This window comes from Colossoma macropomum, unplaced genomic scaffold (genome assembly GCF_904425465.1).
Source record: "Colossoma macropomum unplaced genomic scaffold, Colossoma_macropomum, whole genome shotgun sequence".
In the NCBI taxonomy this organism is placed as follows: domain Eukaryota; kingdom Metazoa; phylum Chordata; class Actinopteri; order Characiformes; family Serrasalmidae; genus Colossoma; species Colossoma macropomum.
Genome location: NW_023494784.1, coordinates 36,052,807 through 36,076,925, shown reverse-complemented (window position 1 = coordinate 36,076,925; position 24,119 = coordinate 36,052,807). Strand labels below are relative to the sequence as shown.

Genomic DNA, 24,119 nt, shown 5'->3' with positions numbered 1-24,119 from the left:
AGAAATAAATGTGTGTAGGACGTGAATGTCTGCAGGCTCTGTACTGTTCACTGGCGGCACCGCTACGCAGCACCATCATTTAGCCATCAGGCGGCGCCCTAAAAAAGACAGTTGCGTATGCTGGGCGTCAGTACTCTTTGCTGATGACAGAGAGTTTTTCTGTTTGAACTACCAGCAGTGATGCCTTTTTCCTGTTTCACTCGTGGTCTTCGTTATGACTTTTTTATTTAATAATCAGATTCATTTATTTCTTTTATCCGATGTGCCATCCAACGTTTTCTTCTGATATCGACTCAGTGTCGTCTCTGTTGACCTGTGACCGGGACATCTGCGTTTGGAGGCTAAACTGGATTATTTCACAGTTTTATGCGATGATTTTATTACAACACCATCTTTTTCTGAGTGTTATTTTCTTCATTTTGCTCTGCAGCAGAACTACAGGTAAGTCTGGAATTATTAACGCTTCTATCCATCTATTCTGCATAAAGTTACCAGTACAGTACTGCTGGCCAGGGTTTGGGACTGTCTACAAAGACCTCTACAAAGTATTTTGTAGTTTATGTGTAATATGTAATTTATTATTAAATTACTAGCAACTAAAAATTCATATGGTAAAAGTGTATGACTTTGACATGTTCACAAAATGTTGTTGGGTGGGCTGATCAGAAGTTTTTTTTGTTTGTTTTTTTAACTAAAGTCATACAGTACATTGAAGAACGAGAATGATATCACAAACACAGAAGAAAAAGCACATTAAGCACACACTAAGCACATTAATTCAACATTATAGATGCGAACTACATACCAAAAAAGGGGAGTGTCGTGGCAATATATAGTTCAGGTCATATTTCCTGATAAGTGAAAGAAGCTTAGAACTACAGTTCTGTAAAAAAGTATTTGGCCCTTCACATTTTTTTCCATTTCTACATATTTGTCACAACTGAATGTTTCTGATCATCAAACTACCTTTAATATTAGACAAAGAAACCTATGTAAACACAAAGGCTGTTTTTAAATGATGATTTCATTTATTAAAGGAAAAATGCTGTTCAGCCTTACTTGGTTTTATGTGCAAAAGTAATTGTCCCCTTACCTACTAAATCAACTAGTTACCAAATTTAATTGAATATTGGGTCAATTTCACACCCAGGCATGATTACTGCCAGACTTGTTGAATCTAAACTTCACTTAAATAGAACCTGTCTGGCAAAGTGATTCACCAGGAGCAAATCAACGACTCATCCAGGAGGTCACAAAAGAACCAAGACGAACATCTAGAAAACTGCAGGCCTCACTTGCCTCAGTTAAGATCAATGTACATGATTCCACAATAAGAAAGACAGTGGGCGAAAATGGCATCCATGGGAGAGTTACAAGCCTATCAGAGAATCCTGAAGGAGAATGTCCACTCAGTTCATGACATAAAGTTGAAGCGTAAATGGGTTATGCAGCAAGACAGTGATCTGAAGCACAGTAACACGACCACCTTTGAATGACTTAGAAGAAACAAAATGAAGGTTTTGCAGTGGCCAAGTCAAAGTCCTGACTTAAATCCTCCACAGGATTGTAAAGGACTCATTGCAGGTTATCGCAAATGTGTAATTGCAGTTGTTACTGCCAAGGATAGAAAGGACCAGATCTGCCAAAATGAAAAATAAGTAAAATTAAAAATAAATGACTTAGTAAATTAATATATGAATTAGAATTGCAAAGAATGCTGATGATAAGTCTAAAAAAAAATAAATATACATAGTATATTATACATTTGTCCATAGTGTAGTTGTTATGTAAATCTTAACACTATATAGTTGCCAGAAGTTAACCAAATAAGGGGAAGAGCTTACACTGTACAATTATACACATATTCTGCTCTAAAACCTAAAGGCTTTGACCAGTTGTTATGAAACTTCACAGGCATGTTCCTTTCAGGGGTCAAAAGCAAATTTCAGGTTTTGGTGCAACTGCATCACTAAGGGGTGCGACAACAATGTTACACAACAAACGATTGCCCAATTGAAATTACATTTTTCATGTTGCTACTGTGGGCGGCACGGTGGCGCAGTGGGTAGCGCTGTCACCTCACAGCAAGAATGGCCTGGGTTCGATTCCCGGCCGGGTGACCAGGGTCATTTCTGTGTGGAGTTTGCATGTTCTCCCCGTGTCTGCGTAGGTTTCCTCCGGGTACTCCGGTTTCCTCCCACAGTCCAAAAACATGCAGTCAGGCTGGTTGGACATGCTAAATTGCCCCTAGGTGTGAGTGTGTGAATGTGCATGTCTGTCTGTCTGCCTGCGATGGACTGGCGACCTGTCCAGGGTGTATCCTGCCTTCTGCCCAATGACAGCTGGGATAGGCTCCAGCACCCCACCGCGACCCAGAAGGATAAGCGGTTTAGATGATGGATGGATGGATGTTCCTACTGTTTGCTATCCTGACTCTATGACAATATCAAATCCAAATCATATCCAAAAATATACTGCAGCCATTAGCCAATCAGATTTCAGCAGGTGTTTGATGAATTGGCCTTAGAATTGGCTAATGCTTCTATTTTGCATTCTTTTCTAATTTAATAGTTTTTAATTGTAATGGTTTTTAAGTTGATTCATTATATTATCATCATTACGATTTGATCTGATTTTTAAAGTCGTCTCAGACTTTTGGAACCCACAGTATCATAAGCATGTAGCCTATAGGGGGTTGAGCTGTACTAGCAGTGTAGGGTGTTCTAGTGAATTACAGTTTGGAACCCGCAGTTTGCTGCTTGCGGCTTAAGAAATTTTCTGTCTTGTCTAAGATGAAGTTACCAATAATTAACATTAATTATTTAGCTAGCTTTCTAATCGGCACAAAAGTTTAATGCGGGATCATTTTTTTAAGAAATAACTCATATTGTCCAAACCAGTGATTCCCAAACGTTTCATGGTTTTGTACCCCTTCAGACATGAAACCTCCTGCTGCGTACCCCCTCTCGCTCCCTGTACATACACATGCACATATTCCCACAATGCCTATGTAAGACGTTTAGCCTTATAAAATCAGAGTGCCAGAATGCTACCTGGAAACCTGTCACTGGCTTTTGATTAAATATAGTATTCAAAGTTCTGCAGTTTCAGTGAGGATACAAAACTGCTTTATTTTTATTTGATTGCATTAATAACAAAACAATATTGATTCAAACTTATTATATCTATTTACATAATCAGTGTAATTGTATATTCCTATATTCCTATTTCTATTTACATCTCAATTTTAAGCTATTTTAAAAGCTAAACATCTGACACTGGACCAACTAACAATCATAAATTAAATTGTCTTTTTTAATACTTGGTTGCCAATCTTTTGCAGTCAATATTGAAATCTGGGATCCATAGACATCACCAGAGACAGGGTGTCTTCCCTGGTGATGCTCTATCAGATTTTTTTTTTACTGCAGCTGTCTCCAGTTCCAGCTTATGGGGCATTTTACCTTCAGTTTTACCTTTAAATTAAATGCATGTTCATTTGGAATGAGCTCAGGTGATGGACTTTTGTCAGCAGTCACATCATTAATAATACCAGAGAACCAGTTCCACTGGCAGCCATGCATGCCCAATCCATAACACTACCTCTGCCATGCTTGGCAGATGAGGTGGCATGGTTTGGTTCAAGAGCAGTGCCTTCCCTTCTCCATACTCTTCTCATCCCATTTGGTATTTCCCAAGTTGATCTTTGTCTCATCTGTCCATAAGATGTTGTTTTAGAACTGTACAAGCTTTTTGGATGTTTTTTTTGGCAGAAACACATTTGATCCTCCAGTTTTTGAGGCTTACCAGTGGTTTGCCTCCTGTGGTAAATCTTCTGTATTTACTCTGGTGAAGTCTTCTCTTGATTTGGCCACAATTAGTATTTTTTCTGTCTCTCTGATGGGTTTGATTTAATTTTTTAGCCTAATGATAGCTTGCTCTTGAAGCATCTACCTCTAAAAGCTGCCTCATAGAAAGCTATTACACAAAAGTGTTACAAATATTTCACCTGATGACTGAGAAATTGTTTTATGAAAGTTTTGAGACAAGGCATTGAGCAGGTGATGACAAAATATTATAGCGACCCACTGCTGGCTAGCACTGGCCTCTAGACGCTCGTGAGAGAGTGGTGCACCTTCTGTTTTGTGTTGGGGGTTGGTCTAATTTAAGTAATTGTTTTATCCACTGTTAAGATAATGTGATTCTGCCCATATCATCACCGATGGTGAAGCCAAAAGGCCAGGCCTGTCATCAAGGGTTTACTTTGCTCAACACATTTGCATGATATTACTTTTTTGACAGGAAGGTCTTTTAAATTCTGGTTCAGAACTGTACAAGTTAAATGCACCCCCCTGAAGTCACAAAATTAAAACACACACAAGAAAATCTATATTGAATAATGAATTGCTCAATAATTATCTATAATTGTTCTGTTCAAGAAGCCACTAAAATAGGAGCATCCCTACACCTCAAACTAATTAAGAATGCAAAGATCTATGAATATGCACAATTATACAAATTATAAATGCCCCCTTGCTGCCCCAGAAACCCACCGATTTTCCCCCAATATCCTATACCCTGTCTCTATGTATAAACAGATGAAACAGAGAAGAAAACAATTCACACTGTAGCTATAATAATCACAAAGATTCTGTCTTTCTGTCACTCATGTTCACTCTCTCAGTTTAGGTGCTAATACTGCCCTTAACACTTAAGGAGAGCCAGTTGATGCTGGCCTGGCACATCCTCTCATTAACACATTTTAGTATACTGGATCATGATAGGTTCAAGCTCATTCATGCTGTACAAAGCTAAGCTGCTACTTAGCTCCCCACCAATCATTTTTGAGTGCCCTTCCACACAGCTATAGAACATGCTCAGTTAGCAGTCAAGTAAATTGAGACATTATAATAATAGTAATGAATCATCATATGTGTTATTAAGGACCTAGTATCTTCCCTCCTTGATTCAGTTTTCACATCATCTTCCTCTGTTAATGATGAAATATAATTTGTCACCTCCAGAAGAGGCATTGATGTGGTAGAAGGATAAAGAAAAATCTAGACCTTCCTTCTGCCATTCTAACACTGGCAAAGTGATGAGTGTTAATGTAAACAGAATGTTGTTTTGTTGGTGGTTGTTTGTTTGCACCCTTTTATATTGACAGATAATTTAACTTTGTTGTATTGCCATTTTTATTTAATTAATTAAATTATTTATTCATTTATTTATTTTTTACAGCTATAAGGGTCATTGGTCGGAGTGCAACTGCTAAAGCAGGAGATGGCGCCAGCCTGTTTTGTCAGCTGGTTGAGACAAATGAGACACTAACACGGATTACTTGGAAAAAAAGGACTCGAGAAACGCTCACAAATAAGAACTTTTTTGTCATTAACTCAGATGGCAAAACGGCAACTATAAATGGATTAGGAGACAGAACTGAATTTATTGGAAAAATCTCAGAAATGATTGGCACAATTCTTCTGAAGAATGTAATGCTACAAGATGAAGGAATTTACACTTGCATCTTCAATATATTTCCAGATGGACCATTTGAGACAGGACTTTACCTCAGAGTACTAGGTACGATTTATAGTTCACATTAGTTCACTCTAAAGCTAAAGGAACAATACATTTCTTTTTCTTGAAATTTTATTATACATCATTGGCTTGCATTGATAAAGAAAAGCACTATTTAGTATTTAGAAGCTTTTGAAAAATAAAAACACCATAAGAATGCTCTAAACCAAGTCGAAGAACATGTTAGAGCTACATAACAAAAAAATTAAGCTGAATGTACATTCATTTAGTTTTAGCTTACATGCTCTTCTTTTATTCTAAAGTAAGGTGTGTATCTGCATACAACTGGAAAATAGTACATCAGTGTACCATACGTATTGTCACTTTCGTATTTCCTCTCAAAACCGCATTCTCAACTGACATCAATGCGTGCAAGCTAACGTGCTTTTGTAGTTACTAGCCTGTAGTTACAACCGTTCAACACGGCTAACACCTATGTTGTACCCAATTCAGTTTCTCCTCAAATTAACGTTCCCTTTGACAAATCACGCGTACATTAGTTGAACAGAAATAATGGCAAGCAACACGAACTATAGAAAGTACAAAAAGTATTTTTAAAGAATGTTCACTTTTACTCAAATTGAAAATATTAATAATCACAATAATGCCGTGTTTTCTTGAGTGAATGTATTTTGGGGATTAAGTGAAAACACCTTTTTTAACCTTTTCACTTTCCGTAGTTCCAGTTGCTTGCCGTTGTTTTCTGTACAGCGCGCACCCGAAGACCTGATTTGTCAAAGGGACCGTGAGTTTGAAGGAGAACTGAATCAGATACAACATTTTAGTTTATATTTAGTTTTCTTACCTATTTTTGAAAGAAGGGTGTGTGGAGGACATTGATAAGGTCAGTTTCCAAAATGTCATAGAGCCATATCGATTTGAACCAGAACAAAAAAGGCATGCAGGGCAGAGAGGTACATGCAGGCCATTGTAAGGGAAAAAATAGTACCCAAAAAATGTGTTTTTTTTTTTTTCAAATTTAGCACTATTTTACCATTATCAGCGTGACATTTAAAAACTTATAAGACACACGTAAGTTCACTGGTCATTTTGTGTAGCAGATAAAATGGTGATATTTGTAGTGTAGACATATGGACATCTGGTTCCTAGTACTACAATGGTGAACAATTTTTACTCAGTAAATTTCTCTAGAAAGGTGCATTTCACACCAAACCACTCTGAATGATTTTGTTTACATGTTAATGGTTATGAGAATATGTTGAACATGAACATTGTCAATACCAGTGGACCATTTGCTTGAGAAAATGACCTTTTATCTAGTGCATACTTGGACTGTGTGTTCCTTTAATCCAACCTCTTTTAGTTCTCAAAAATACCATGGAGGAATGCAATGATAAGCGGCCAGTAGGTGCCACATATGTAATCTGTAGGACCTGAGGGGAGCTTGGGCCACTAGAGGTTACAACAGGGTAATCTAGCAGATTATATAGTGTCTGGAGTCTGGTTGAAATATTCTTAGTAGGAGCTGTACAGAGCAGAATACTATTGTGATGCAAAATGTACAGGTGCATCTCTCTTACCTGTTTCAAACACCTAAGGTGGTACAAATCTCATGCAACCACTTGAAAACGTACGATAGATGCTGGTAAACCAAACACTGTTGCAGTGGCAGTTTTTTGTGGGTTTTCCAACCAAGTAATGCTGCATATAATCTTTATTTAATAAAATGAGTATCCTTGATGTATTCTTAGTTGAGCTTTTGAATTTAATTCTGTAGTTCTCCTTAACTCTGGGCTTAGACATTGTCTGCAGGCAGGCCAGTCCAGCACCTGCACTCTCTGATTATGCAGCCATGCTGTTGTAACATGTGCAGAATGTGAGTTGGTGATGTCACCGAAAAAGACATCGTCTAGAAAGCAGCATATGTTGCTCCAAAATGCATTAAGCTATAATGCTATTACAGATGGGCAAGTTTCCCACTAATACCCTGCCCCCCATACCAGTGATCTAGACAGTCTAGATGGTCATTTTCTTCTTTAGCCCAGAGAACACTACATCCATTATTTCCATAAACAATCTGAAAGGTTGGACTTATCAAATCACAAAACATGTTTCCACTGTGCATCAGTCCATTTTAGTTTCTGTGTTTATTTGCATTTTACCTACCGTCCCAACTTTTTTGGAGTTCATAAGTACAATATTAAATATCATTCGATGATTTGTGCTCTGAGATAAAACTGAAGCTGAAGAAGAAAGTCCACCACTAAGGATGAAGACAAAAACAAACACATGGATGAGGTTTTCTACAGAGAATCACTTTTTTCAATCTAGGTCATTTGTTGGTTGGTTATATTCTTTCATGTACTAATGTTTGTCTTCAATTTTAGTTCCTCCTGCTGCTTTTGTGACCACTGATGTGATTCCTGTTGCTGGTGAGTCTGAAGTGACCTTAGCAACCTGCACTGCTGCTAAAGCACGGCCTAAGGCAGATGTGTCCTGGAGGCTGGGTGCTCTGAACGACTCTGTGAAAGTACAGACCCACACTCTGCAGACTCTGATGGAACTTACACAGTCAAAAGCTTCCTGATTGGTGTAGCATCCAAAGATCTAAACCAACAGAAGTTTCAGTGTTTAGTGAACCACACCAGCCTGAATGAGGAGCTGATACTGGACTATGCTCTAATTATCCATTGTAAGTCACTGTCAGCAACCTGACTATCACACACACTCTAGAGATATAGACAGTGTGAAACACTATAAATGAGAGCAACAAACAACTGAACATCTGTTTATATGAACACAATCAGATTAAACTAGGCTGTTTCATGAGTATGTATGCAAAATGAGCTCATGTACTGCATGGAACGGAAGAAAAAATGTAGTCCCGCAAAATCAGCTAACACAGGTCACAATTCTGTTTTTATTTATAATGGCTTTTGTAAAGCTTTCAGACAGTCTCTTAGTTACTGTGTACATTTTACTCTTTTCTCTCAGATCCTCCTCAAAGCGTAGAGATTATTTCCGTCGCAGTCACAAAGACAGCTGAGGAATTTCAGTGTGTAGTTGATGCCAATCCACAGCCAACGACATTCACCTGGAACAGGTAATCAAGCTGAGTCAGAAAGATGGATAGGTGCATCTGCAGCACTCACAGTAAACATCTATTATAGCAGGTTTTCCAGCCTGTGGTCCACAGACCTCAAGTGGGCCACAAAGCACTCTAGTGGGCCACGAAGCACTCTAGTGTTCTGCGGGCCATGAAATCAGGGGAGGCAGTAGTTCATAGTGGGCCAGTAACATCACTTTAACATCAGAAAAACATAAGTGGAAAAAGATTAACTTAATAATTAAGAACTGAGAAGCGAATATTTTTAAATTATAACTAATATACATACAAATAAAAACATTGCAGCCACAGACGCGCGATGCAGTTAGTCAGTGAGTCAGAGATGGAGACGTTTACTCTCATTTCTACATCACAAGCTGCTGTAAAATAAAATACTAGCAAAGATATATGTTTGCTTTTGGCTCATGGATCGGAACGTATTTTGGGCCTAGCATCAGCAACGTGAGTGGTTTAAGTCAAATTGATAAACCAATGACAAAAAAGCAAGTATAAAGGTTTATTATTATTGTTGATTGTGACTACGCTAATCCAAAAGCCTAGTGAGTGTACTGAGGTTTGTCTATTTCAAATGAATCACAAATGCCCTCAAAACTAAAGAGAAATCTCAAGACAAAGGCAGTGGAGTATTTTCAGTGAAAACTGCAGCTCCAACATAACTGCAAATTTTGGGACCTGCGATTGAGCCAAAATGGACAATCTGATCTGATTCTCAGGTTTTCAGTTTCAGCACTTGAGAAGAGAAAATCGTATTTAAGAAGATGATTTTAGTTTTCCTGTGGGCCGCTATTCTTTGTATTTATAAACAGGTGGGCCTTGGGGTAGAAAAGGTTGAGAACCTGTGTATTATAGAATATCAGCTTATCTAGAAAGGCAAAAGGTGCATCTGGTTACAGCTCAGCATACACACACATTTTCTGTTTATAATCTGTTTATCCTTCTGGGTTATTTAGTGGAAGGCAGGAAACGGGTCGCCAGTCCACTGCAGGGAGACAGATACATTCTCTCAGACACACACAGAGATACATTCTCTCAGACACACACACACACGCCCACCTAGGGGCAATTTATCATGTCCAATCAGCCTGACTGCATGTCTTTGGGCTGTGGGAGGAAACTCATGCAGACACAGGGAGAACATGCAACTCCACACAGAAAGTACCCAGGTCGCCCCGGCCAGGAATCAAACCCAGGTCCTTCTTGCTGCTTTATAGTTTCTTGTTCCTGAGACTGCCATTATTGTCATTTAGTGCCAACAACTGCTTCATAACTGTTTTACTTAAGGTTTAATGTTTTTGTTGGACATTTCTTCTTGCTGATTTTTTTAAAGAATTCACAAATTAGTTTTGTGAGCGATATGATAATTAGTATCGTTATCATTCTGATCACTGTCATTGTAAAAATCACTGGATTGGATATCAGAAGAAAAAAATAAAGTATAATGTGATATGATCCATTAGCCTAACCTATCATGTGAATACTTTTTGCACAAAGTTGCACTTTAAATTTAATTTTGAATATTTGAAAGGTGCTGAACAATTCAAAATACTGCTAAAAGTTGTGTTTGTGAATTTTTTTTAAATTAAAAGAAACAGCAGTATTGCTTAATGGAGTCGTGTTGTGGGCTATGTATTTCTTGCTTTAGGGTAGTAGAATATTTGTTTCAAAGTTTGATTATTTAGATGCTATGTTAAGCAAAGTGCATCCAGATAAATGTATCATTCACAGCTTAGCTGTTTAAGAAAGGGATTGGTATGCTGTGGTATCAGTATCGTAATCACACATCGAAAAGTGGTACCGAGCCAGCCCTAGTTTAAAGTAAGATCTGCACGGGTGATATCTGAGAGGTTAATTCCTGTAGCTGTTTAGATTAAATCTGCTAATATGCACAGGTAAAGGCAGCTTTCCACAGGTAGGCCTACTAAGCATTTGTAACATGAATATACTCCTCCACATTAACACTGCATTTTAATACAAGTTAGCACATTTCTGCTTCTTGTACTAACAGGGTGAACAAGACTCTTTTAAGCCGTGTTGATGCTGACAGGCTGATAATCCCACTGACCTCTGACAACAATGGCCTATATATGTGTAATGTTTCAAACCAGTATGGAAATGGCACAGGTACCCTTTCACATGCATGTTTCCAGAGGTGAGTCTCATTTGTACATATGTTAACTATTGCACATAACTAAAGTATCCAACCTGTATTACAATAACTCCTCTGTAACAATGCTATTTGCACAACTGTTAAATTTCTGCAAAAATTCATATAATTCTGTAATATTCTGTATATGATAATTTAATATTATGTCATCAGATCTTCATATGTCTAGGTAGTCTCATCTGCATATGTACAGATATTTACACTTCTCTTTAGCTCCTCCATGTCTCCTCATTATCATTATTCTTTATTCTATTTATTGTGTTTTTATTTTAATTTTGTCTTAGCTAAATCGTTTGTAACAGTTTGTTTGCTTGTCTGGTCTGTTTAGTATGTTACATACATGAGTGCACTCAGCAAGACAAATTCCGTGGATGTGTAACATACTAGGCAAAATAAAGTGATCCTGATACAGATGTGCAATATGATCTATCAGTCATCACAAAACAAAGTTGAGAGATATTCTAACAGTCAGGCAAATTACCCAACATAACAGTAGATTAAAAATGAATGGCAAGCTTCTGAAATTTTTGTGACTAGGCCAACTGGACAAACTAGTGCACCACTCATTAGACTCAGAACCTGTTGCATACTGACATATTGGTTTGCACATGTGGGCAAACCTGATTAGGATATATGAGGATGCAGATCTCAGGGACTTGATTGTGGATGCTTAAAAAGACAACCTACACTAATTATACTATCATCTTTTAATAAAAAGGTTAAAATTTAAACTTTTTCTCTCTCACTCTCCTTTCTCTTCTTCCTCTCTACATGTAGAATCCACCACTGTCTGTTGGAGTTTGTTCACCATTCTCCTGCTTGTCATTACTGCTGTTTATTTAATATGGAGATATAATTTAATCAGGAGATTGATCTATTTTACTTCACAGCTGAGAGAAAGAAATTGGTGAGTTTGTTCATTTTGAACATAAAGCACAAAGTACATTTTTTTATTAGACAAATATTTTTAAGTTATTTTGGTCTTTGGAATAGTAATAGCATTGATTTTTCACTATTATTTTCAGTCCTTCTAACCTAAAATAAGCATCACAGTCCTTTTGATAATATTAATAAAACACCGCCCAAAATGATTATTGCATTTTCATTTGAATGCTTTCACTCCAGGCGTTCTGAGCATGTTCCTGTGGCCACTTATTCAGCCTCGTCTACATGTAATGGAAGCCAAAACCTTGAGGACAGCAGTGAGGTCAATCTTTGAAACTTCATTCACCAGGCACAGTGTCACCAACACTGGGACAAGGACTAAATATGTCATATATGCCATGCAGTGCCAAGAAGGAGACACAGTCAAAGCGGAGAAGCTCTGATCAACAAAGACTGGGAAAAGTTGTCCATAGACCAGGCAGAAGAGCTGTGTTAACATTGGTAAGGCGTTTCAATGATGGAGAGACCTCACCTCAGAGAGCTGACAAGGCTGACATTGGCTTCTTGTTTCACCAGCTTTTACAAATTCAAAGACACCAGAATGTAGCTACTGAACCATTTAAGGTGGTACAGGAAAATCTGAACAAGAAGCTGGCGAATAAGAAGCTGACTTCAGCTTCATCGAGAGTTGAAAGGCATGAAAATAGATCTGTTTCTGATTTACAGGTGGGTAACATTAACTTATTTACACTCATTGTCTGGAGAGGCCTAAAAGACATCAATTTTAACCAACGCAGCTCTATTCCAGCAGAGGGATAAGCACGAACGGGTGAATGAGTTAAACCAGTTCTTTGTGCAGTTTGACAATGGCTCCTCTCCTGCTCCATTGTGTCCATCTCCTACACAGATTAACACACCTACCTACACAACAACGCCATGGGCCATCCACAGCCTCACCCTCATCCACCACAGCCATTCACACCTGTGACTATCACTATTCACTGCTAATCAGGTGAAGAAGGAACTGAAAAAAACTTAGGCAGAGCAAAGCAGCGGGACCTGATGGCCTAGATGAACCTAGGGTGCTGAAACTGTGTGCGGAGCAGCCGTGTGGAATTCTACAGCACATCTTCAATCTGAGCTGCAGCCTGAAGAGAGTCCCAGTTATGTGGAAAACATCTTGTGTGGTTCCTGTCCACAAGAAAAGACATCTGATAGCACTGAATGATTATCGACCAGTTGCACTGACAAATCACCATGCGCCACACTAGCAGAAAACGTAGGGTCAATTACTCAGTCAATGGTGGAAAAAAGGACTTTGGTATTATCTTTGTGTTTATTATTTACTCTACAGAGGTATAGGGTGATTAAAAAGATTCATCCGATTTCAAAAGCGCTACATTTTTACAACCGTGAGGTGTCTAGGAACCAGTCACATACCAATTGAAAGAGGAGTCATAGAGTTTCTGACTGTCAGTGGAAGATGGTTCTCCTTTTAGTTTGTAAGGAGATGAAGACCCCTGAGCAGAAAGCGTTGTGCGTTCTCCACTTCAGTAAGAGTGAATCCATCATAACTGTGCAACATGATTTTCAGCAGCAGTAAAACTCCAACAGCTCAGAGCATTCGGCGTTGGTTTCACAACACTGGATGATCTCCGAAATCGCACTGAAAGTGCTGTAATTACAGTGACACCCGACATGCTCAATCGAGTATGGGATGAATTTGACTATGGCATTGATGTTGTCCGTACAGCTGGAGTAGGTTCATATTGAGCACTTGTAAAATTACATAAACTTAATGCTCACTTAAACCATTTACAATATGCTGCATTGTTCTGTAATGATTTACAAGTGAAATAAATAATTTTGAAATCGAATGAATCTTTTCGTCACCCTGTATGACTGGATATTTTCATATCTTTATTGTAGGTGAAGATCTGCTTTTTGAGAATGTCTGGTAAACGCTTCTACTCTCCATGCTTAAGCTAATATTTAAATCTGCTCCACTAATTTTGACCCAGGCGCTTAGAAAAGAGACAGCAGCATTACCTGAAATCTAAGTATGTATATCTATGCTTCAGAGCCAGTCACTGCAGTTGCTTCTCACAAGCTGCACGAGCTACAAGATGGCTTGATGACAGATCTTAGTCCTCATTGGCTAGAAGTTCCACTGACACGTATGACGTTTGTTTTTCATTCTGAAATGTAACTCTCCGCTATAGCTCTTAATGACCCTGTATTTACGCTAATACTATAATGCTCTCTAGTAGCATCACACTTTATTTTCGTGCAATATTCAACATTTGTCATAATTATCATTTCATGTCATGAAAAGACTCGAGTGGCTGATATTTCTTTAATCTAACATATGTCTTTTTATCTTGATATTTTTCTAGAACTTCTAAAGTTCTGTCTTATTTTATTTTTATGAAGCACTCTGAATTGCTTTTATGATATATATATATATATATATATATATATATATATATATATATATATATATATATAGCAACTTTTTTTAAATATACTACATTACTATTGCACTTTATTTTTCATTCTACTCTGTAAACTTTGTAAATGTTTTAAGTAAAGAATAAAGCTGTGTGAATGAACATAGTGTTATGTTTCTTTACAAGAACCAACACCAGGAGGTAAGCTGTACTGGAATATAATAATAATAAAAAATTGTTGTTCAGAAGACAATTGTGTTTAGAGATTCATCTTCAATGCCTCAATAATTGCTTTGTCTGTGCCTCAAGAAGCACAGATGATTCTACACAATCGTACAATGTACAAATTAGCCCCATTATTCATTAGTGACTCATATCGGGCACATCTTTCAGTGGTGTGCTTACTGAAGTGCTGTTACACAATACATCCATAAAATAACATGCAATACTGGATGTTATGTGATTAGGTTAGATTAATTTTATCTCCCAACAGTTTAATCACACTCATCACTGATGCTGATAATTTATAAATATATGCACTTACAAACTGCAGTTTTATACAGACCACTTAGGAATAGTATAATTAACCTAAATGGCACACACAATGGCATCCACTGTGCAATGTTTACAGTCCTGTTTTTATGGGTCAGTCATTCACGTGTAAGTTTTTATCATCATGAAGTGAAACATAGGGCTATCTGAGTTTGGAATTTTATCCACTATCGAACAACCTTGTGAATTCACTCGTTTTAGGCATTAACTGATTAACGAACACTTTCACAAGTTTGTGAACAAGAGTTTGTCATATTGAATTGTTCTATACTGCTCTATCATATGTTAAAACATGGTATTCTGTTTTGTTGGCCAAACATTGGTACAGTAATACACATGTAATGAGGTGAGATCAGGCTCAAATTAACTCACTTGATTTATGAAAATTTTCACAACTATATGTCTGTCATTCCTTTACTTATTAGCTTTTGCACCATGAGGCTGACTTATGTCAGATGATTAGCCTTTTCTTGTCTGTTTCTCTTAAAGACTTTCGATTGACTGCCTTGTGTAAATTTCAGAGACATGCAATTTAATATGGATTTTATAGAGATTAGTGTTGTATATCAAAGCTATGGTGTGATTTGCTAACTAGCCAGGCAAGCAGTGTTTGCTGAAAAGGCTACCTATTCCAATTAAATAAAACATCGCCTGACTCCTCACTGGTTAAATATTCCAGTGGAATAAACATCAAATCTGCCAGTAACTGAGTGAAATACAGCAATAGCTGAGTGGAACATGTCAGTACGTTAACTGAGTTAAATCTGCCAGTGGCTGAGGGCAGAAACCTTCTGTAAACTACATGTCGTAGTTCATCTTAAGTTGATAATTCTGACAAAATGAGATTTCAGAAAGTTACAGGCTTTTTTGTAGATGTTTTTTTACACTAATTTGGTCTTTCTGTTTTTGAGGCTTACCAAAGGTTTGTCTTGTAGTAAACCCTCTGTATTTACTATGGTGAAGTGTCCTCTTGATTTTTGACTTTGACACAGATACCAGTCTACCTCCTGGAGATTTTCTTGATCTTGTGAAGTGCTGTGAAGGGGTGGGGTTTTTCTTCACCACGGAAAGATTACATGTGTCAGGCTCCAGTCCTCCAGACTTCAACACACCGCCTCATTAAACACACCTGGGCCAGGATTCACAAAAGCTTTCTTAAGAAAAAAAACTTGCAAAGGTTCTTAGGACTAACACTAAGAAGTTCAAAAGAATGTTCTCAAATGCAATTCTTGAAAAAAAACATAAGAAGTTCTCAAAAATCCTCTTAAGATATGATGAATTTAGATGCCCACCTCGTCAACTCTTACATCTTAAGCAAGTGTGAGGCTGTCGTAAGGTTAAGAAAACATTTAAGAACATAATATTTTCAAGAATACCACTTGCTCTTAGAATTATACTTAAGAAAATAGTAAAGAAAAGAAAATAAGAGAATTCTTAAGAAGTTATTTGAAGAATAACAGTTTCTCACAACTTTTTTCTTAAGAATGAAGTCAAGAAAAACACACATTTACGAAGATTTTCTTTCGTAAGATATTTTTGTTAATCCGGCCCCTGATTCAGCTCTTCAGCTAATTAGCAAGGCCTTAATGAACTGAATTCAAAGCATTAGATGAAGGTAAACGCTAATCTCCACAGCACTTTGGCCTGCAAATTCCCCTGTTTCACATGCCTGGTGTGGGCATGCCCTCTAGACGTGACAACAGGATAATCTAGTCGATGATAGGATGGCTGAGGTCTTATTGAAGTGTTCCTAGTAGGGAGCTGTACCAAGCACACTCTTAAGTTAAAATGTACAGGTGCATCTCTCTTACCTTTTTGAACCCTCTAAAATGGTACAAATCTACTCACAGAACTGCTTGTAAACATTGTTAGGATACCTGCTGGTGAACGAAACATAACTATTGCAGTGGTGAATCAGGCTGAGTTTTTATGATTTTTCTAAGTGATGACATGTGATGGATATAATCTGTATTAAATAAAATATATGTCCTTGATCTATTCCTATATGTGTTTCTGGATTTCATCCTAGAGTTCTCCTTAACTCTGGGCTTTGACCTTGGGGGTATATTTTAAGATCTCAGGGCTACCACACCAGGTGTAAAGCAATTTTGAGACTAGTAAATGGTTTTTAAGCTGTGCATTTGGGGCAGTGTGATGTTCACTATATCTTTTCAAGAATAATCTTTGTGCTAACATAATTTTGGGAAATCAGCCCAGAATAGCAGACAGGATGGCGGACGAGTCTATATTTATTTACATTTCCTGCTACGTATTGCACTACTGAAAGCACAAATGCAACAATCTGATGCAGAGATAATGTTTTGACAAGAGATAACAGTTTTGAAAAGTAGTGATTTATTTTGCCAGAGATTTATAAAGTTGCATGCTTGTATTTGTGTTTAAAATTAAAACTCATGTAAACATCTGTGGGAAAATGGAAATAAGAGTCTAAATAAAAAAAAAGTATTTTATTATGATGCAGATATTAGTGCTAATTTCCACTGAAAATACTCATATTTAGTTGAATTAGACATATAGTCAACTATGCTTGATATCAATGTGGATATTAGTTTTTCACAACTTTGTATGTTTTATTATTTTATTCTGTACTACCGTAAACCGTGGATATTTTGACATTACTATTAAAGGAATTTTCTTCATCATTTTGCTTTCTGAATATTTTTGTATTTTTAATGTGAATTGTGTATTTTTAAAGAAGAATACTGCAAAAAATCACCCTCTTTAACTGAAAAAGAAACAACAGCTCTTACAATGAAAGTGAATTGTCGCACACTATTACTTTCCAATCTAAAGTCAAATTTATCTGCCAAATTTATAAAGTTTGTTAACAGGTTTCTGTCTTGCAAATATAAAAAAAATAAGTGGGCCCACCAGTCCAGAATTCTTCCTCACTCCTTTTAAAAAAATGTGTAAAATATGTACATCTAAAGTAAGATATGGCAGAAAAATATGATTCCATAAGCCATAGAACAAGACAGCAAAATACATTGTTAAATTAGCTACTACAATGAATGCTAGCATTTTTCTGAAGTCATTACAGAAATCAGCCTTAGTTGCTTCAAATGAAACTTCGGTAATCAAAGTTTAATTTAGATCACACTAGAGTGAGATGTGTTATGATAATATGAATAACTGTATGCAGACTGCATGGTTTTGGACAAAAAAGCTAATGACAAGCACCACCATGGTGTATAAATACACATAATATAACAAGTTACAAGTTAATAACATGTTTCAATGCATTGTGCTCTGGGCTGAAGCTGAGGGAGTCTAAAAGTTGAGGACCAAAAACCAAAGGATACAGAGAAATATTCTACAGAGAATCACAGACATTTTTAAATTAATTTACACTGAAGAGGCCAAAGTAACCTGTGTTAGAACACATCATCTCCATTTTAAATTAATGTCATTTACAAGCTGTTTTCATTCATGCCATGTACGTACTGTTTGTCTTCACTTTTAGTTCCTCCTGTTGTTGGTGTGACCACTGATGTGATTCCTGTTACTGGTGAGTCTGAAGTGACCTTAGCCACATGCACCGCTGCTAACGCATGGCCTGAGGCAGTTGTGTCCTGGCATCTGGGTGCCCTGAGCGACTCTATAAAATTGCAGACCCACACTCTGCAGACTCTGATGGAACTTACACTGTCAAAAGCTTCCTGATTGGTGTAGCATCCAAAGATCTAAACCAGCAGAAGGTTCAGTGTTTAGTGAACCACACCAGCCTGAATGAGGAGCTGATACTGGACTACACTCTAATTATCCATTGTAAGTCACTGTCAGCAACCAGACTATCACACACACTATAAATGAGAACACTGTACATGAACAAAAGAACTCAAATGTATGGAACTGAATAAAATTTCATTTAGTCATATGAAATCTGCTAAAAACACAAGCAAAAGCTCTCTAATACATTTAGTTCTTGTAACTAACTCAGTACAAAATTCCATTTACTGCCTGACTGGCAACTCTAAACAGTGGTCACAATTCTGTTTTTATATATAATGGCTTTTGTAAAGCTTTCAGATTTTCAGATGCTTAGTTACTGTGTGCATTTTGCTCGTTTCTCTCAGATCCTCCTCAGAGTGTGGAGATTATTTCTGTTACCGTCTCAAAGACAGCTGGAGAATTTCAGTGTGTAGTTGATGCCAATCCACAACCAACGACATTCACCTGGAGCAGGTAATCAAGCTGAGTCAGAAAGATGGATAAGTGCATCTGCAGCACTCACAGTAAACATCTATTATAGAATAGCAGTTTATTAAGAAAGGCAAAAGCTGCACCTGGTTACAGTTCAGCATACATAAACAGCTTTCTGGTTCATGAGTAGAAGAACCATTTTCACATTTCATTTTTCTATGCTATGTAATGTTATGACCCCACGTTTTGTCTAGGGCATTGTGGGATCAGTAACGTGGCATTAAAACATTGATTATTAAGGTATAAAAGCATAAATTAATAGTCAATGCTGAGACCAACTTTATTAGGTTACTGTATTAGTCACCTTATGAACTTTGAACACATTTCTTTCATTTTGCTGCCATTAATGTATGGAAAGGCTGAAAGCAGGGCTATCAACCACTGAAGTCGTCGTCATTCTGTACTGTGCACCATGCTCTTATTCCCACATAAAGAACTCCGGATCTAAAAGGAATTGCTCTATAAGACAAATGAATGAGGTTTTCGAAAATTGCATCCGTAGCATCCTGTTCCAAATGTTATAAAGGTGATACATTTTGTCCTGTGAATGTTTTTCTCCAAATATCACTGGATCCTCTGACTTTTGAGGTTGTTAAATAGTCAAAATATGAATATTGCTACATGTAGGCTTAAGATACTACATGCTGAATTGACATCATTAGACTGGCAGTAAAGTTACAATGCAGAAACATGACAAATCTTTCTTTTCTGTTCATAGCTTACTTTGGCAAGCTCTACAAACTTACCTGAACTATGGCTGATTCAGTACACATGCACACGCGCACACACACACACATTATCTAAGCCGCTTATCCTCTTGGGTTGAGGGGGGTGCTGGAGCCTATCCCATTGGGCAGAAGGTCATTGGGCAGATGGGAGGGCATGTGTCCATGATGTATTGATCTGTGGAATTATGAGAAATGGAGTTCTGAGAGGCGTTAGGAACGGTGGATGAATCCGGAGGTGAGACAACTGCATAGCCCCAATACGCTGATACGCAGTTTTTCTCATGCCGGCCGTGGACAGGCACGGTGCCTGATCATTGTAATTTAAGTAAAGCTACTCATAAAGCATCTAAATCTTTGTGTAAATGAAATGTCAATAGTAGACTACCAAATGGCAAATTGAAATCACAGAATTTGAATTCTCATTTGAGCTCAAACTTGCATATATAAGTGGGAAATTTAAATGCAAACATACAAATACATTGACATTTTATACATTACATTTTCATTTTCATTTTGACACTAATTAATTCCATAATCTGCAAGTCAACTGAAATTAATTTAAAGCCACACAGCACAGGTTAAATAACCAAAAGCATTGTTGCAGAAAAAAACTTTAAATTAAAAAAAAAAAATTGTGCTCAAGTTATTTACTGGATGTTCTACAGCTTCATGTGTTTTGCTGTTTGTGATTATTAACGTTTTCTGTGCAGTACACTTGCAGTTCATTTGTTGTCTGCTTGTTCACCTCTACAAGCAACCAATAATTGTCTAAGTCTGCCCAACCCAGCCAGGCATAATACCCACCCATACAAGCCTGCACACTGGTTTACACACAATGACTGTGGCGCCTGAAAATGAAACCCACCCCCAAATTATTTAGCAGATCACGTGGGACCCACAGTTGAACCTGCCTTGTGCAGACCTCTACCCAGAGTAGTGCAACACTACTTGAATGTAGACTTTAAACATTAGGCTCCTTATCCCTAATTACACCAGCCAGAATTCTGATTGGTTACAGGCCCTTCACATGGCTGATGACAAAAACAGGTACACCTGGGAGAGAGCGAGAGAGAAACAGCCACAAAAAATACTTACACGTATCAATAGATTACTATCATTGTAAATCAGTGCCTATAACCACAACATACCACAGTTTTACTTAAGGTTTTATGCTTTTATTGGACATTTATTCTTGCTGAGTTTTTGAAAGATTTCACAAATTATCCAAACAGGATGTTTAAAGTAAGATTAGCAAAGGTGATGTTTGACAGGCTAATTCCTGTAGCTGTTAAGAGTAAATCTACTAATATTTGCATAGGTGAAGGCAGCTTTCCACAGTTAGGCCTACTGATTGGGTGTAAAAACCTTTGTAATGTGAAGATACTTCTCCACATTAACACTGCTTATATAGTATTTGAACACATGTTAACACGTTACTACTCCTTATAATAACAGGGTGAACAAGACTCTTTCCAGCCATGTTGATGTTGACACAATTGACAGGCTGACAATCCCACTGACCTCTGATAATACTGGGTTGTATGTCTGCAAAGCAGCAAACCAGTATGGACATGACACAGCTACCCTTAAAGTCCATATTTCCACAGGTGAGTCTCATTTGAACATATACAGGTGTGCAGTATGATCTATCAGTCATTCCAAAAGAAAGATAAGATATATTCTTACAGTCAGGCAAAGTACCCAGCTAACAGTAGATCAGTAATGCACAGCAAGCATCTTAAGTTTTAGTGGCTGGGCCAACCAGACAAACTAGTGTACCACTTACTGGACATGCTGCATATCAATATATCAGTTTATCTTATTCATATATCAGTCAGAAACCTGAAATTATGTTAAGTGAATTCAAATTAGGAAATATGAGGATGCAAGTTTTTGTGACATTTACGCTTATAAAGTGTTCAAAATGAAAATTTTCTCTTTCTCACACTCCTATTGAAGCTTCTTCCCACAAGCGATCTCTCTCTTCAACTGTTAATTATTACACATGCACAAAAATCCAACTTCTGAACTGCACTTCTTAAATATATTGGTATATATTATCACACTCAACATTTCATCCTCTGTAACTACTGTCTCAGGCCAGTGTTTCTTCTAGCACCTCACTTATATGCCTCACTTATCTGACTGTTACCTCACTTATCCCTCTCTTTGTCACAAATTCCTTCTATGTGTAAGCATACCTGGCCAATAAAGCTTGATTCTGATTCCGATTCTTTCCTTTCTTCCTCTCTCCATGTAGAATGCACTACTGTCTGTTGGACGTTGTTCATCATTCTCCTTCTCCTCCTTGGTGTTACTGCAGTTTATTTAATATGGAAATTAAATTTAATTAGGATATTGATCAAATTTACTTCAGACCTGACAGAAAGAATTAGGTGAGTTTGTCCATTTTGAATATAAAGCACAGAGTATTTATTTTAGTAAAATTTATTTTAGTAGTTTAAAATATTTTAAAGTTATTTTGGTCTCTAGAATGATGATTGCATTTATTTTGTTACTCATGTTTTGAGTCATGCTAACCCTAAAATGAGCATCATAGTACTTTTGGTAACATATAATATAAAATAAAATGATAAATAAAATATACTAAATACACCCAAAATTATTTTTGCAGTTAATAAATGTTTATTTGAATACTTCCACTCCAGGCATTTTGAGCACAATCCTGTGGCCACTGATTCAGCCAGACCTACAAGTAATGGAAGCCAAAACCTCTAGGACAGCAGTGAGCTGAAGCGTCAAACCCTTATTCACCAGGCGCAGCGTCACTAAGCTGTCAGCAAGCTGGCCTCAGACGGACTAAAGGAGTGGGGTTAGAAAGAGCCAGGGACCAGAGAAATTATGGCCAGCTTTTTTTGTCAGTTTTCTTAAAAAGTATACTTTTTATATTATGTAAGCGCATTTGTATAAGCACAGGCACAGGAGACTGTAATAGTTAATTATCAGTTATTGGAGTGCCAGTTTGGGAAATATAATGGTGTTTAATCTTAATTTTTTTTTTAGTACATATTTTAAAAAATTAAAATATGTACTAAAGAACCTAATGGTGTGCATTAATTCTTGTACGTTCTCATAGAAAGAAAGGTTTTCTCACTTTTAATAGAAGTTACACTTGTCAATTACCAGTAAAATTAAGCACACATCCTCTACAGAGATCACACTTCTGCACATTGTAATGGATAATTACTGTTTAAACTTTTGCATCTGTATGTGGATATCGGAATATAGTAGTTCTGTATTTACAACAGTCTGTTTAAAAGCTATTAGCACCAAAAAGCAAAACAAATATCAAAAATAAAATTAACTGCATCACAACAGCTTACTATGCTTAATATGTGGCCATAATGAAAAGGAAGAATGCTGCTGCCAGAGTACTAACAAAGACAAATGGATATGAACACATCACTCCAGTTCTCAGAGCACTGCACTGGCTCCCGGTCAGTTTCGGCATAGATTTCAAAATACCGCTTCCTGTTTATAAATCATTACATGAACAAGGTCCCACTTACTGATATGCTGCTAAAATATAGGCCTAAACGAAACCTCAGATCAGTGGAGTCTGACCACTTGACAGTGCCTAGAACCAGAACTAAAGATGATGAGGCAGCATTCAGCGGTTCAGCTCAGCTCAGTTTAGAACAGTGTTCATTTCTAGACCTTCTCCTCTGTAACGGCACTTTGTTATCCTAAATTAATTTAATAATAAAAAAAAAGAAATTATAAATTAGGTTTTTAATTATCTTAATATAATTTCTAATGTGATTTTTGACTGATTTTCTCATTCAAATATATCATTTTAATCATGTTTTAATGATGTTCTTAATTTCTGTTCTCTTTTTAAATGACTCTGTATTTTCTCATTTATATAGCTTTTTGAAAGACAGCAGTGTATGAAAGGTATGAATGAATAAACTTGCCTTGACTTGTCTTGCCTTGCCTTGGCTTACTGTCAGTAATATCTAGGTTAGAAAAAAAGGATCTGTAAATTCTAAGTACACTCTAAGCATTGGGTCACCAACTAAATCTGGGGGGCTTTTCATAAAGCTGGTTACCATGATGACACACATGCTCCAAAAGCAGCTGTTTACGAATTTTAAGTTTCCTTTAAATTAATTTAATGAAAATGATTCAATGAGTGTCATATGTTAGCTTGATTAAAAGATCTTTATAAATAATTGTCTAAAATGAAAGTAAAATGAAAGTAGCTTAATGCTGAAACCTACAACAGTGTGTATGATGCATGATAACCTAGAATTCTGGCATTTTATTATAAAATCTGGTTTTATTATAAATTTATTATAAATTATAATATCAGATCTCACCAATCTGTCTGCGATGACACACAAAAGACCATTTTGCTATATTTTCTGATTTGGTGGATTGCAGGCAAATTTCAAAACGACATCATCCACAAAGTACAAGACATT

The 24,119-nt window shown here is 36.9% G+C and overlaps 1 protein-coding gene across 1 annotated transcript; it reads left to right on the top strand.

Annotated features, from left to right (window-relative positions):
• The first annotated feature begins 1,352 nt into the window (after positions 1-1,352).
• On the top strand, positions 1,353-23,569 carry LOC118810820 (nectin-3-like). Its single transcript, XM_036574896.1, is given in 10 exon segments — positions 1,353-1,473; positions 5,242-5,583; positions 7,929-8,078; positions 8,081-8,233; positions 8,536-8,644; positions 10,713-10,789; positions 18,353-18,508; positions 18,817-18,925; positions 21,127-21,278; positions 23,562-23,569. Coding segments are annotated over 10 exon segments (1,377 nt in total).
• Positions 23,570-24,119: the final 550 nt, after the last annotated feature.